Source organism: Pistacia vera, unplaced genomic scaffold (genome assembly GCF_008641045.1).
Source record: "Pistacia vera cultivar Batoury unplaced genomic scaffold, PisVer_v2 Contig40, whole genome shotgun sequence".
Taxonomy (NCBI): Eukaryota; Viridiplantae; Streptophyta; class Magnoliopsida; order Sapindales; family Anacardiaceae; genus Pistacia; species Pistacia vera.
In genome coordinates, this window is record NW_022196224.1 from 2,851,067 (window position 1) to 2,868,339 (window position 17,273).

At 35.2% G+C, this 17,273-nt stretch overlaps 1 protein-coding gene across 2 annotated transcripts; it reads left to right on the top strand.

Moving 5' to 3' along the window:
• Nucleotides 1-6,921: 6,921 nt before the first annotated feature.
• Nucleotides 6,922-8,905, top strand: LOC116141714. Of its 2 annotated transcripts, XM_031427198.1 has the most exons (3): nt 6,922-7,033; nt 7,163-8,284; nt 8,377-8,905. In XM_031427198.1, the coding sequence occupies exons 1-2, from the start codon at nt 7,017-7,019 to the stop codon at nt 8,277-8,279; spliced, it is 1,134 nt and encodes a 377-aa protein (XP_031283058.1). In that variant the 5' UTR covers nt 6,922-7,016; the 3' UTR covers nt 8,280-8,284; nt 8,377-8,905. The 2 variants fall into 2 exon arrangements, with proteins under 2 accessions (XP_031283058.1, XP_031283057.1); XM_031427197.1 differs by having other exon boundaries at nt 6,922-8,284.
• Nucleotides 8,906-17,273: the final 8,368 nt, after the last annotated feature.

The window sequence follows — 17,273 nt, forward strand, 5'->3', positions numbered from 1 at the left end:
AAAATTTTTTAGAAACTTTTTGACTATGAACAATGGCAACTGTTATAACAATAAGGTTTTCAACACACCTGTTGTAACCTTCTTAAGCGACCAAGGTTAAATAGATAGGATCGCTTAAGCGATTTAGGATAATTTACTTCAATATTTCTTTTCCAAGTGTATGGACATATGTTTAATATAGACGTAAACATTCTATACCATATATTTTTGATATAGACGTAAAAGAACTATAAATTTAATTAAAATATAATAACGGTCATGGTGAACTTAACGAATCGTACACCCTAAGAAAATGGCTTCAGAGTTGAGATATGGATAAAGAAGAAGACGGTGAAATTTGTAGAGCATTGATCAATATTGCACTCTTTTGAGATTCTTCTCGGTCTGATTTTAAAAGAGTTGTTGTTTCAAAGAGTAAACGAAGTTTGAATGACTAATCAATAGATTGTTTGCGCAAATGGTTTTGCAGAGTTACAACTCTGTACGATTCGCTCAATAAATAATACTTTATTGCCAATAGTAATATAATAAGTTTAGATAATTTAATTTTATGTACGGAGTTGTAACTCTGTAGAACCATTTGCACAAACAATCCGTTGATTAGTCATTCAAACTTAAGCGATCAAGTCCGATGCATAATCAATCTGCCAGATGCACGATCGCTTAAGCGATTTAGGGTAATTTACTTCAATGTTTCTTTTCCAAGTGTATGGACATATGTTTAATATAGACATAAACATTCTACACCATATATGTTTGATATAGACGTACAAGAACTATATGTTTAATTAAAATATAATAACGGTCATAGTCAACTGAACGAATTGTACACCTTATATGTTTAATATAGGAGTAAACATTCTACACCATATATGTTTGATATAGACGTACAAGAACTATATGTTTAATTAAAATATAATAACGGTCATGGTCAACTGAAGGAATCGTGCACCCTATATGTTGAATACAAAAGTAAACATTTTACANAGTAATAGTATTTATGTAATTGAGTGTGAAAGACATGAGTAAAATAGGGCTGTTCAGAAAAGTCAGAAAACTGAACTGAACCGTTAACCAAGCCGAAAAATCGGTTTTTAGTGAAACTGGTTTTGTTTCGGTTCAAAAATTAGTTCAAGTGATTTTTGAAATCGGTTAACCAAAACTGGTTTAAAAATCCGGTTTGTAGTAAAAGGGTAAAATGTAAAGCCCTAAAACCAAAATCCCCAAATTCATTCTCAACTCTCAACTCTCATCTCAAGTCTCTCACTCTCAATGCCTCTTGCTTGCGAAACTCTCAAGCTGTTATCGTCATTCTCACTCTGTCTACTTCATCTCTCAAGCCACTCAAAGGTTGATGCCTCTTGCTTTCGTGTGACTTGCTCTTGCTCTTGCTCTTGTTCTCTTGTTGCTTGCCTGCTTTGGCTCCATCACTTTCAGTCTCTCACTCTGTCTGCTTCATCAACCAGTGCGAATAAAACTTTTTGCTCTTAGTATTCCTTTGTTTTTATTCAAACAAATCTTGACTCTGTTGTTTTGTTTTGCCTTTGTGAGTGAAAAAGATGCCAAGTTGAACTGTTGAAGGAGTCATTCTATGAATATATGTTCTACTTTTTTAACTTTCTATCATCATGCACTCTGGTGCCCACCTTTCCCATCTGGGACGCTACATCTACATTCATCAATCAAAGGTGATGATGTAATTGAATTTGAAATTCAACAGTGGAGATTTGATGGTTGGATCCCAGTCAATCTTGGGTTTAGCTTAATCAAGATAAGGATTTTTGATGATTTAAAAGGTGTAGAGTTGCTGGGAGGGAGAGACGATTTTCTTTTTCTTTTGTTTGGTTGGATTTGAATTCAATTAAATGAGGATCCACTTGGATTATTAGGACATGGAAGGCAGTTGAGTTTTTTCTTTTCCAGAGTGAGCAGAGTAAAATTGGTTAATCGGTTAACTGGAACCTGGAACCGGTTTTCCTCTAGGACTGTTTGGTGTTGGGTCAAGGTTTTTTGAACTAAAAAACTGGTTCGATTAAAAAAAATGGGTGTTTGGACTGGTTAACCGGTTTTAAACATCCCTAAGTAAAAGTGTCCAAAGATCTTTTGATATATCTTGCTTGCAAAGTAATTTGAGAGTTGGTTATCCTTTAATTTGACTTTAAGTAAATTTATCTCTTAAATAAACTATTTTGGTAGTAAATAAGCTCAAGTAGATCATTAGAGATATCCATAGAAGTTGCTACTGCAAGTAAGGTTAAGAGGAACCCACCATTTATAAGGTTTGGTTAGAGATGCCCACGAATCATTTCAATTGATCCTGAAAGATACTTTCGCCCAAGCTTGAGTTTTTCCGTTCTATAGGGGTTCAAGTAGTGACTACAGCAATGATCATAGCAAAGAGTCCAACATTGTTATGTATGAGTTTAAAGAATCTCTTATCCCCAATTATAATTTCGTCAAGAATTTTGTGATTCATGACGAAAAAATTTGTCACATTTTTGAAGCGCACGGACGGGGACTTTTACTGGATTTAAGGAGTAAAAAATTTGGTCCAAATATAGCTCTTTTGAAAGATATTGGTGTGCCTCAATCTCAAATTCTTTTTTGACTAATATGCCAGGCGTAGCATGTTCCAACATTCTAATTTTGCAAGGTTGTCAATGAGGTTGGAAATGGATTTAATCCCACCCAAACTATGTTTGTTAAGGCAGTGGGAGTAATAACCAATTGAAGGAATCAGTTTGGGAATCTAAGTTAGAGGTTTACAGGAGGTGGGGTTGGTCCGAGGATGAGACTCTCCGCTGCTTTTAGAAGGTTTCCTTATTGTATGAGAAATCTGAGGAGAAGATTACCAGCGCTATGGACTTCCTTGTGAGAAAATGGGTTGGCTGTCGCGAGATATTTCCAAATGCCAATAGTTTGCACATTCAGCATAGAGAAGAGGCTTGCCCCGAGGTGTTTGGTTATTCGGTTCTGCTCTCCAAAGGATTAATCAAAGAAAATATGCGTCCATGCAGTTACTTAGTCTTGGGCAGGCAATTTTATTAAGAGTATGTAACAAAATTTCAAGAAGAAGTTCCTGGGTTATCAGATGTATATCATGGCAAAATCATCCAGTGGATGCCTCCCCTGGATTTCAGAGCATTTGAAATAAAACGGTTTAACTCTTGAACTGCGTTCAATATAAACCTTTTTTTTTCTTTTTTTTTTTTGTGGAGTCGTCTAATTTAAACTATTTTGATTTACCAAGTGTGGATCTGTAGTTCTTTTACGCTAGGATGAATGTTTGTGATGAGACCATCAGATATGTGGTATACAATAAGAAATCAAGGGAGGCAAGTAGGGGACTTTGAGTTGTAAAAATAAGATTCCGGTGAGTAGATGTTAAAAGCTGAGTGAGGTGTTAAGAATCAGTTATGTGGTGGAAGATGGCAGTAAGGATGGGATAGGGAAGAATTCATTGAGGAGAAAGAAATTAAAGGAGGCAAAGAGGAAGGATATCAAAAAATTATGGCAACAGGGGAGAGGCTGACCCTCAAAGTTCAGCTGGGATGGGAATAATTTATGTTACTTTATTGTTTTTTCTTTATGTTGAATTAAGGATTGACTGATTCCAATCTTGGTTCAGTTTTATTCCTTATCTTTGTTAATATATAAGGTCAGTTTGCATTTCCGGTTTACTATTTCAATTCTCCATTTTTATCGCTTGAAGTACTGTTCTTTTATTGTCTGAATTGTTTGAACACGCGGGGATCCAACATTTTGACATAACATTCTAAAACATTAAGCTATGAAATTGTTGTAACATCATGCTGAGTCCAATGAAAATTAGAAAAGCCATGTTGAATGTCATGTTCTTGCCTTTGGAATAGAACTAGATTCTTCTGCTTCCTTTTTACCATGAATGGCCTCTGTTTCTGCTTCCAAAATATATACCATTCATTAGACTGTATGAAATTTTTTTAATATTTAATAATACCATTCACATCTTGTCTGTACAGTGTACATCAAAAGAACATAATAGCATCTCAGATTGTGTTCTGCATATGGCTATTGATTTACAATGTGATGTTATCAATATTATATCTGAACTTGAATTTTGTTACGCTAGGTGATCCCATTGATTAGAATGTTGTGTTTATTTCCATCTAAAGGAACCAAAAGAAACATTCTAAAAATATTCAGTAAATTTTGCTAATAACTGGATTCTTAAGTTATAAGTTTATTGACATCCATGTGATTATATTGTGAGAAGCTAACTTAGATGTGCAATTGAGATCCCTTCATGACTTTTTGAAAGATTTTTTATTTGCTCTATTAGAGATAATAGTGCTAGTTTATGTATTGCAAAAGAAGACACAGAAGCGAGCTTTGGTTTTATTGCCGGAGATGATGCAACGTGGAACTGTAACAATCAATTCATAGGTCATCATAGATTCAATAGAACGGAAATGGAGCCTTGCATGTAGTTGAGCAAACTATTTTCACTAGCTCTATAACAGCCATATTTGTTAACAAAATATGCATATTTAATTTCCTCTAAGAGTGTTGTCATTCATGATGAAAAATTGTTTCGGTTTTGAAGTGCATGGGACGGGGACTTTTACTGGATTTAAGGAATAAAAGTTTTGGTCCACATATATAGCTCTTTTGAAAGATACTGGTGTGCCTCAATCTTGAATTTCTTATTTGGTGACTAATTATCCACTTGCAGCACGCTCGAAACATTCTAATATTGCAAGATTGTCAATGAGGTTGAGGAATGGGATTCAATCTTGCCCAAACTCTTTTTGTGATGGCTGTTGAAGTGATAACCATTGATGGAATCGGTTTGGGAATTTAAGATTTAGGTTTATAGGAGTTGGTAACTCAAAGTTTTTTTTTTTTTTTTTTTTTTTTTAATTGGGTAAAACTTTTTTGAAATATATATTTTTTAATTTTCTTTATTATTATAACATATTATAATCAATTTGTATATTGGCCAAAATATATATTTCCATCATAGGTTTGGTGAATCAACACTTTCTTCTCCCTTATTTAAGAAACTATCAACGTTCCATCATTCATTAGTCTTTGTAAATGATTTTTGGCATATGACATGGCTATATATAGTACAATGACCATATTACCTCTATCTATCAAAAATTAACCAATTCTTTATTTTTAATCACAATTTTAATAATAAATCTCTAAATTAAGGAAAATTTTATAATTTAATAAATATATTTCCAATAATTATTTATTTCCACCTTATAATTAATCACAAAATTAAATTAATAATCAACTCTTAACTAATTAAAAAAACATTAATCAAAGAGTTGACAACTTTTTCCCACCCAAATAATGGCTTAACGACACTTTCTCATCCACAAACTTTTAAAATATTATTTTACTATCTGAATTTATATTGCGGCAACGAATAGAGAGCAAACTATATCCAGGCTGTTATGACTTTTGAAAAGGGGAGACTAGTGAGTTTTTTAGTGGTAGAAGATTGGATTTTGGTGATTGAGATTGATTATAATTTGACTTAGATATGGTGGTTGGGTAAACCCTAATCGCTTGATTATCGATGATTGGCGAGGTTAGTTGAAGTAAGGTTTGAGGGGTTTGATGAGTGATGATTGGGAAGAGAATGGTGATGGTGTGGGGTCGCAAAGATATTAGAATTGGAAACAAAATATAAATTTGGATAATAAAGTGTTATTTAAAAGTTTGTGAGTAAAAAAATGTCATTAAACCATTATTTAGGTGGGAAAAAGTCGTTTATTTTTACCCAAATTAATATTCTTATACGCCACTTAAATGATATAGAGCAATGCTTGAGTTAATCATTTTTCAGCAAAGAAAATTTTCAACCCAATTTAATTTTTTTTTGCTTTATTTATAAATTAAGCATATTTTCAACATTTCATATATTTTTTAACAGTATATTCTTTAATCTAGTAGAATAGTATGGGTGAGTTTGGTGTAGTATTTTGGATAGGATTTTGGGGATAGTATTGAGATATTGGACAGGGGAGTATTACGAGGTAAATTTTAAAAATTTATGAAAAAACCCTTAAGTTTACTAATTTAATTAAAGACCCTAATATATAAAATGACAAAAACACCCCCACCACCTATAGTGTCAGATTCCGGCCACCACCGTTGGAATCTGGCCGGAAAATTTTGTTACGGCACAGACCTATCGTAACGCGTCATTATGGCCTTTTCCGGCCAGATCCACCACGTATCTGGCCGGAAAAGGCCAAATCTACGACCTGTTATGGCCGTCGACGGCCGGAAAGGCGAAAACGACGGCCATCTTTTTCGGTCAACGACGGCCATTTATTTGGCCGTCGTTGAAGGCTAGATCCGTGGTAGATCTGGCTGGAAAAGACCAGATCGGTGAAATTCCATCCATTTATGGTCGGAATTTAGGCCGTTGTACAGATTCTGGCTATCACCGATGGTGGTTGCTGGAATCTGACAAGTTGGGTTGATGGGGGTATTTTTGTTAATTTTTAAACTTTTTTTCAGGGGGTATTTAGTAAAATTAATAACTTTGTGGGGTCTAAAAATAATTAAAAAATAGGGTAATATTTCTGGAATAATGTGCCAAATATTATTTGGAGAATAGGATTGGGAATATGGATAAAAATAGGGAGCCAAACGCATTAGCTATTTTTATTTAAAACAATTAAGATTCTAACATGTAAATGACATAAATGGGGTTGTTACCCAAAAGGCCAAAACATGAAAAAAGGACCAGGACTTGCGAAAATGTGAATATATTAGCTCCAAAAATGTTCTCAGTATACGACATGTCATACACAATCTATACTTTGAACGTCTTGTCGGATATAAATACTCTTAAGGGTGAACCTCTCATTCTAACATTTATAAAATGGCATACCCACCAGGTGGACAATACAAAACAATGGCGGCTCAGAATTGAACGTTGAAGGCTTTATATTCAGCTTCAGCCTTCGTAGGTCTTGGAATTGGCAGTTTAAATTGAAGAAGTTTCCGGAATGCAGTTTAACGTTGAGTAAGTTAATTTCATTATGTTTCGTTTTCTTTGTAGAACAGCAAGAAAAGTAATTGCTGATAGGGATTTTGCTCTGAATCTCACAACTACTCAACTAGGTTTTTCTCAAAATAAGATTTTCCCTCTTAGGTTTCTTTCATCATCTTCGCATGTAGAGAAGAGATCGTTCAAAACTAAACAAAGTGAACAGGAAGAGTCTTTTACAGTTTCATACTTGATAAACTCATGTGGGTTGTCTTTAAAATCTGCTGTTTCTGCTTCTAAGTATCTTCAATTGAAGAACACTGAAAGAGCGGACTCAGTCCTTAGGTTTCTCAGCAACCATGGTTTCTCCAAATCCCAGATCTCTAAGGTTGTGAGAGGATGCCCACGAATCATTTCAATTGATCCTGAAAAGATACTTTCGCCCAAGCTTGAGTTTTTCCGTTCTATAGGGGTTTCAAGTAGTGAACTAGCAATGATCATAGCAAAGAGTCCAACATTGTTATGTATGAGTTTAAAGAATCGTCTTATCCCCAATTATAATTTCGTCAAGAATGTTGTGATTCATGACGAAAAAATTGTCACATTTTTGAAGCGCACGGGACGGGGACTTTTACTGGATTTAAGGAGTAAAAAATTTGGTCCAAATATAGCTCTTTTGAAAGATATTGGTGTGCCTCAATCTCAAATTTCTTATTTGGTGACTAATATGCCAGGCGTAGCATGTTCCAAACATTCTAAATTTTGCAAGGTTGTCAATGAGGTTAAGGAAATGGGATTTAATCCCACCCAAACTATGTTTGTTAAGGCAGTTGGAGTAATAAGCCAATTGAAGGAATCAGTTTGGGAATCTAAGTTAGAGGTTTACAGGAGGTGGGGTTGGTCCGAGGATGAGACTCTCGCTGCTTTTAGAAGGTTTCCTTATTGTATGAGAATATCTGAGGAGAAGATTACAAGCGCTATGGACTTCCTTGTGAAGAAAATGGGTTGGCTGTCGCGAGATATTTCCAAAATGCCAATAGTTTGCACATTCAGCATAGAGAAGAGGCTTGCCCCGAGGTGTTTGGTTATTCAGGTTCTGCTCTCCAAAGGATTAATCAAAGAAAATATGCGTCCATGCAGTTACTTATGTCTTGGGCAGAGCAATTTTATTAAGAAGTATGTAACAAAATTTCAAGAAGAAGTTCCTGGGTTATCAGATGTATATCATGGCAAAATCAATCCAGTGGATGCCTCCCCTGGATTTCAGAGGCATTTGAAATAAAACAGGTTTAACTCTTGAACTGCGTTCAATATAAACCTTTTTTTTCTTTTTTTTTTTTGTGGTAGTCGCTAATTTAAACTATTTTTGATTTACCAAGTGTTGGATCTGTAGTTCTTTTACGCTAGGATGAATGTTTTGTGATGAGACCATCAGATATGTGGTATACAATAAGAAATCCAAGGGAGGCAAGTAGGGGACTTTGAGTTGTAAAAATAAGATTCCGGTGAGTGAGATGTTAAAAGCTGAGTGAGGTGTTAAGAATCAGTTATTGGGTGGACAGATGGCAGTAAGGGATGGGATAAGGGAAGAATTCTATTAGGAGGAAAAGAGAATTAAAAGGGAGGCAAAAGAGAGGAAGGGATATCAGAAAAATATATGGCAAACAGGGGAGGAGGCTGACCCTCAAAGTTCAGCTGGGATGGGAATAATTTATGTTAACTTTATTGTTTTTCTTTTATGTTGAATTAAGGATTGACTGATTCCAATTCTTGGTTCAGTTTTATTCCTTATCTTTGTTAATATATAAAGGTCAGTTTGCATTTCCGGTTTACTATTGTCAATTCTCCATTTTTATCGCTTGAAGTACTGGTTCTTTTATTGTCTGAATTGTTTGAACACGCGGGGATCCAACATTTTGACATAACATTCTTAAAACATTAAGCTATGAAATTGTTGTAACATTCATGCTGAGTCCAAATGAAAATTAGAAAAGCCAATGTTGGAATGTCAATGTTCTTGCCTTCTTGGAATATAACTAGATTCTTCTGCTTCCTTTTTACCATGAATGGCCTCTGTTTCTGCTTCCAAAATATATTACCATTCATTAGACTGTACATGAAATTTGTTTTATAGTCTAATAATATAATATATTACCATTCACTTGTCTGTACAGTGTACATCAAAAGAACATAATAGCATCTCAAGATTGTGGTTCTGCATATGGCTATTGATTTACAATGTGATGTTATCAATATTATATCTGAACTAATGAATTTGTTACGCTAGAGTGATCCCAATTGATTAGAATGTGTTTGTTTATTTCCATCTAAAGGAACCAAAAGAAACATTCTAAAAATATTCAGTAAATTTTGCTAATAACGTGGATTCTTAAGTTATAAGTTTATTGACATCCATGTGATTATATTGTGGAGAAGCTAACTTAGATGTGGCAATTGAGATCCCTTCATGACTTTTTGAAAGCTTTTTTTATTTGCTCTATTAGAGAATAATAGTGCTAGTTTATGTATTGCAAAAGAAGAACACAGAAGCGAGCTTTGGTTTTATTGCCGGAGATGATGTGAACGTGGAACTGTAACAATCAATTCATAGGTCATCATAGATTCAATAGAACGGAAATGGAGCCTTGCATGTAGTTGAGCAAACTATTTTCACTAGCTCTATAACAGAGCATATTTGTTAACAAAATATGCATATTATAATTTCCTCTAAGAGTGTTGTCATTCATGATGAAAAATTGTTTCGGTTTTGAAGTGCATGGGACGGGGACTTTTACTGGATTTAAGGAGTAAAAGTTTTGGTCCACATATATAGCTCTTTTGAAAGATACTGGTGTGCCTCAATCTTGAATTTCTTATTTGGTGATTAATTATCCACTTGCAGCACGCTCGAAACATTCTAAATATTGCAAGATTGTCAATGAGGTTGAGGAAATGGGATTCAATCCTGCCCAAACTCTTTTTGTGATGGCTGTTGAAGTGAATAACCATTTGATGGAATCGGTTTGGGAATTTAAGATTTAGGTTTATAGGAGTTGGTAACTCAAAAGTTTTTTTTTTTTTTTTTTTTTTTTCATTTTCATGGAAGCAATAGTATTTATGTAATTGAGTGTGAAAGACATGAGTAAATAGGGCTGTTCAGAAAAGTCAGAAAACTGAACTGAACCGTTAACCAAGCCAAAAATCGGTTTTTAGTGAAACTGGTTTTGTTTCGTTCAAAAATTTGCTTGAATCGGTTTTCTAGACCGGTTACTAGTTCAGTGATTTTTGAAATCGGTTAACCAAAACGGTTTAAAATCCGGTTTGTAGTAAAAGGGTAAAATGTAAAGCCCTAAAACCAAAATCCCCAAATCATTCTCAACTCTCATCTCAAGTCTCTCACTCTCAATGCCTCTTGCTTGCGAAACTCTCAAGCGTTACGTCATTCTCACTCTGTCTACTTCATCTCTCAAGCCACTCAAAGTTGATGCCTCTTGCTTTCGTGTGACTTGCTCTTGCTCTTGCTCTTGTTCTCTTGTTGCTTGCCTGCTTTGGCTCCATCACTTTCAGTCTCTCACTCTGTCTCTTCATCAACCAGTGCAATAAAACTTTTTGCTCTTAGTATTCCTTTGTTTTTATTCAACAAATCTTGACTCTGTTGTTTTGTTTTGCCTTTGTGAGTGAAAAAGATGCCATTTGAACTGTTGAAGGAGTCATTCTATGAATATATGTTCTACTTTTAACTTTCTATCATCATGCACTCGGTGCCCACCTTTCCCATCTGGGACGCTAGATCTACATTCATCAATCAAAGGTGATGATGTAATTGAATTTGAAATTCAACAGTGGAGATTTGATGGTTGGATCCCAGTCAATCTTGGGTTTAGCTTAATCAAGATAGGATTTTTGATGATTTAAAAGTGTAGAGTTGCTGGGAGGGAGAGACGATTTTCTTTTTCTTTGTTTTGGTTGGATTTGAATTCAATTAATGAGATCCACTTGGATTATTAGGACATGGAAGGCAGTTGGTTTTTCTTTTCCAGAGTGAGCAGAGTAAAATTGGTTAATCGGTTAACTGGAACCTGGAACCGGTTTTCCTCTAGACTGTTTGGTGTTGGGTCAAGGTTTTTTGAACTAAAAACTGGTTCGATTAAAAAAAATGGTGTTTTGGACTGGTTAACCGTTTTAAACATCCCTAAGTAAAAGTGTCCAAAGATCTTTTGATATATCTTGCTTGCAAAGTAATTTGAGAGTTGGTTATCCTTTAATTTGACTTTAAGTAATTATCTCTTAATAAACTATTTTGGTAGTAAATAAGCTCAAGTAGATCATTAGAGATATCCATAAAGTTGCTACTGCAAGTAAGGTTAAAGAACCCACCATTTATAGGGGGAGTTTATTAAAAGACCATTTCAAGTTAAAATTAAATTAAAGGCTATCTAGTTTGTAAATGTTAACTAAATAACCATATTTTTTATTAGCTAATTAAACATGATTAGGGTTAATTAGGATAATAATAATTTGTAATCTTTTAAAAATTATAATATGTCCTCAAATAGTTTGAAATTCTTGTAAACAAACCCAACACCTTCTTCTTCTTCTCCTCCTGGCACATTAATGCATTCCTCCGCCATTAACATCTTCTCCAACATAGATGCTCCTCCTCCCTTGACATTTTATCCAAGTATGTGTATCTTCCTTCGATTTACAAAGATTAATGATGGATTGGTTTGGGTTTGATTTTGATTTAGTTTTTAGGTTGTTGGGTTGTGGTTGATGTATGGAAGTTGAAAAAGTGAAATTTGTTGAAATTTTCTTGCATTGTGGTACTGGGGTGGTAGCACCGATTGTAGGTGGAGATGACTGAAAATGCGTTCTAATATGATGGATCGCTTAAGCGATCTGGTGTATCACTTATGCGATCTGGTATGGCTGGTAATGCAGTAGATAGAGTGTATCGCTTAAGCATCTGGTACGTCTGGTAATGCAGTAGATAGATCACTTAAGCGATCTGCTAAAAGTCTGGTGTTAGTCAGATCGCTTAAGCGATCAGCAAATGGCATAAGATCGCTTAAGCATCATGTTTATTATGCTGGATTGCTTATATCGCTTAGCGATCCAGTAAACGATATACCATATTGCTTAAGCAATATACCAAATCTATCAAGCGACTGTGCAGATACTTTTTAAAATATTTCAACCCTTAGTACAACAGTTAGATATTTTTTCTTGCATTATAGGTGTTGTTATTATTAGACACATGACAAGTTGTTTTGGTGTTAAATATTTTGATGAGTGGGTGGAGAAAGAAGTAGCTGGAATGGATTGGGAAAGCAAGAATTATACCAATTGCTGTGAGCACAGAGGTTAGTTTTGAGGAGTTAATTGATGAAATAATTAGAGAGTGATTTGAGTTGCTCACGTATGAGTAGTTTGAGTATGTTTTAAGCAGAGTTCCTGAACATTATAAGGTACCTCCTGCTAAATTAAAGTCGGATGACATTGTGAAGTTATATATGATTGATGTGGCCGATAATGGGTCAAGACCGATTTTAAGGGTTTCTTTTGTAGAAAAATCGTTGGAAGTTTTTCAAAGGAAGGGGATAACAAGGAAATAGGCAGAGATTTGTCTGGTTTTAATTTGAACTACGAGGGCATTGATTTGTTAGTGAAAAATCAAGAGTAGACTTGAATCGGGTGGTGAGGAGGACCTGTAGAAGACGTTGGTCATAAGGGGCAGAATAAAAATGTTGAGGAAGAGGACCCCGTACATGTTCCCGCAGATTTAGAGATTCTTTTAAATACAGATTATGCAAAAGGTGTAGTTTTGTGAGAGAGACACTATGGTCTTTGGCAGGTTAGAGGGAGCAATTGCATGTAGTAGTGAATCGCTCATGTTTTTACGGATGGATCGGAGTTGCGCATAGGGTATTTATTGACAATAAAGAGGAAGCGGTGAGGAAGCTAAAACTTGTTGCCGTGAAGCTAATTTTGAGTTCATACCAAAAAAATCAAATTCTGGCTGTGACGGTTGCATGTCTGACCGAAAGTGCAAGTGGCGGGTTTATTGTAGAAGGTTGGCGGAGTCGGAAAAAATTATTCTTAGCACATATACCATGAGCACACATGTGGTTTGAGACATATTTTAGGTGAGCATCAACAAGCCTCCGCTGATGTTATTGGATATTTGTCAAAAGTCGGTTCGTTGAAGGGAAATATCCATCTCCTAAAGACATTCAAGATTTGTGCACAATTGGGATGTGCTTTGTTATTGGAAATGCTAAAGGGAGACAACATGCATAGATTTTGTGAGGGGCATGCCAGAGCACGGATACAGTATTAGAAGCGTACCATTATATGTTTGATTTGACAAACCAAGGTAGTAAGACGACTTTGAAGTGGACATGAATATGATGTTTAAATATTTTTTTGTTGCTTACGGTTTTGCTATAGGGGTTTTGTAACATGAGAAAGGTATTGGCTGTTGGTTGCTTTCTAATGGGAAAGTATAGAGGTACATTGTTGGTGGCCACTGCACAAGACCGAGAATCACACATATCCTGTTGCATGGTGTGTGGTTGACTCTGAGAATGACAAGTCTGGACTTGGTTTTTTCAGCAATTATGTACGTACCTCCTGACAGTGACGAGTTGTGCATAATATCTGATAGGCATAACTCTATAAAGAAGGAATTGCCATTATTTATCGTCAAGCACATCACGGATTCTGTATGAGGCACCTTGGTGAGACATAAAACAAAAGTTTAAGTGTGCTGGCCTTCTTCAGACATACTACATGGCAGCAAAAGCTTATCGGGTTGATGAGTTCGAGGAGCACTTCCAGCAAATCTGAATCAAGAATGATAGAGTTGCTAAGTATCTTGAGTATGATGTTTTGTTTCGACAATAGAGTAGAGCTTACTTTCTTGGAAGAAGGTTGGGTGTCATGACCACGAAAGATTCCATAAATTTGAAGTTGTAATAGAAAGAGAGTTTCCAATAGTTGCACTTTTTGATGCAATCCAGAGACATTGTCACGTGGTTCCATGAGCGTCGTACGGAGTCAGATATTTTACTCAACCCTTGTTCCATCAGCTGAAAATTATTGTGAGAACGTATGGAACTGTCAAATGCACTATTTCCTATCCTCTTAATGCTCAAGAGTTCACTGTGTGCGGCTATAGTCCGAATGCCCTAGTTAACCTTGTTAGTAAAACTTGCAGCTGTAAAGTGCTTGACATTCAACGTTTACCTGTCCTCATGCACTAGCAGCACTGAAACACCAACGGAAGCCGAATTTTGGTTCAAGAATTTACATGGAACTTTGCTCCCCTCTCTATATGGCAAATCACTACATGCTAGCTTATTCAGAAACGATATATCTAGTGCCTCCAGAAGAGCAGTGGGTAGTTCCGCCAGAGTTGGCTGACATTATCATCCATCCGCCATTCAAGAAGACAGCAAAGGGGAGAAAAAAAGTTAAGCGTATTCTATCAGCCTCTGAGGTTCTCTGGAAGATGAATAAGTGCTCAATTTGCAAGCAATCTGGCCACAAGAGAAGCAATTGCAAGAAGTAATCACATGTAGATCCAGAAAATTAGGTTCGAAGAAGGATGAAATTCAGGGAGTTGCCAAGGGCAACCGTTGATGAGTTATTGTTTTCAATTATTGATGCTTTAAATTTTATTGTTACCTTGAATAAATCATTCTTTATATTTAGTATTCTTGTTACATGGCCTAAATATGTGTTGGTGATTTTAGTTTAGAATTTGGTTGTCAAATTGAGAAGAAATTATGGAAATAATATGTGTTGGTAATTTTAGTTTGTCAAAATTCAAGAGAAAAGATGGAAAAGTATGTATTGCCCATGATCGCTTAAGTGACTAAGTATATCGCTTAAGCGCGACAAAAGGTTTTTCATAAAGGATCACTTAAGCGATATCATAGGCGATCGTGCACCTGGGCATATCTTGATTTTGCCCATCACATGATCGCTTAATCGACCAAGTGAAAAAGAGAAGAATCGCTTAAGCGATATCACGGATCGTCTAGGCGATCATGCTCCTGGGCAGTTATTGATTCTGTCTCGGCCTTGATTGCTTAAGCGACACTTTGTAAAAGCAAAGAATCGCTTAAGCAACCATACATCTGGCAGATTGATTCTACATCGGACTTGATCGCTTAAGTTTGAATGACTAATCAATAGATTGTTTGTGCAAATGGTTCTGCAGAGTTACAACTCCATACATAAAATTAAATTATCTACACTTATTATATTACTGTTGGCAATAAAGTATTATTTATTGAACGAATCGCACGGAGCTGTAACTCTGCAAAACCATTTGCACAAGCAATCTGTTGATTAGTCATTCAAACTTCGTTTACTCTTTAAAATAACAACTCTTTTAAAATCAGACCAAGAAGAATCTCAAATGAGTGTAATATTTATCAATGCTCTACAAATTTCACCGTCTTCTTCTTTATCCATATCTCAACTCTGAAGCCATTTTCTTTCTCGAACTCTTAACATATAGGGTGTACGATTCGTTAAGTTAACCATGACCGTTATTATATTTTAATTAAACTTATAATTCTTTTACGTCTATATCAAACATATATGGTATAGAATATTTACGTCTATATTAAACATATGTCCATACACTTGGAAAAGAAATATTGAAGTAAATTACCCTAAATCGCTTAAGCGATCCTATCTATTTAACCTTGGTCGCTTAAGAAGGTTACAGCAGGTGTGATGAAAACCTTATTGTGATAACAGGAGCCATTGTTCATAATCAAAAAGTTTTTGAAAAATTCTGGCACTCTCTTGGTCTACAGAGTGTAAAGCATATGGTTACACAGTTCAATTTTATATTATTATTATATTTTTTATATATTACTTTCTTGCCAAGAACTAACAAAAATAATAGAATAATAATAGATCTTTCAGTGTTAAGCGAGATATTAAATCGCTTAAGCGATCAAGTGAATTTCCTTCTGTAGAATAATCATTGTCAAATACAAGATCGCTTAAGTGATGTTATATATTGGTTAAGCGATCCTACATACATAAGCCATTATTTGTTTAAGTGATATCTTGCATCGCTTAAGCGATCATGCCTAGTGAACTAGATAACCATAGAAGCTTAGTGAACATATATTTTTCTTCTTTCTTCAGAACATAAAGGGTGCGTTTGGTTGAATATTCTTATCCATATTCCCAATCCTATTCCCAAAATATTTGTTTGTTTAATTATTTATGAAATATTAGTATATTTTTAAAATTATTTTAGACCCCTTTAAGTTTATTAATTTCATTAAATACCCCCAGAAAAAAGTTTAAAAATTAACAAAAACACCCCCACTATCCACAGTGTCAGATTCCAGCCACTACCATCAGAATCTTGCTGGAAAAGGGCATTATGATGCAGACCGGTTGAATCTGGCAGGTAAGGTGTCGATATGGCCTTTTCCGGCTAGATCGACCACAGATTTGGCCGTCGACGGTTGCAAAAGTCCAGATCTGGCTGTTAGTGATGGCCAAATATATGGCCATGGTTGTCGATCAACGATGCCCAAGATTTGGCCATCGTTGACTGTTAACGACAACCATTTCTTTGGTCGTTGATGACGACAGATGTGGCATTTTCTAGCTAGATCCATTGTGGATTTGACCGGAAAAGGCCATATCGGTAAATTTTCGGCTAGTTCTAGTCATTTGTAGGCCATTGTGACAGATTTTGGCAACCACTGATGGTGGTTGCCAGAATCTGGCAAGTTTGGGTGGGTGGGGTTGTTTTTGTTAATTTTTAAACATTTTTTCAAGGGGTATTTAATGAAATTAATAAACTTAAGGGGTCTAAAATTAATTAAAAAAATACTAATATTTCCTAAATAATTAAACAAACGAATATTTTGGGAATATGATTGGGAATATGGATAGGAATATTCAACCAAATGCGCCCTTTATGTTCTGAAGAAAGAAGAAGAAGATATGTTCACTAAGCTTCCATGGTTATCTAGTTCTCTTCTACCCAAATCTCTAGCCTTGAATTTGAGAATGATTATTGTACAGTACAAAGGAAATTAGGCATGATCGCTTAAGCAATGTGAGATATCACACTGAAACATCTATTGTTATTCTATTATTTTTGTTAGTTCTTGACAAGAAAGTAATATATAAAAAATATAATAATAATATAAAATTAAACTGTATAACCATATGCTCTGCACTCTGTAGACCAAGAGAGTGCCAAAATTTTTTAGAAACTTTTTGACTA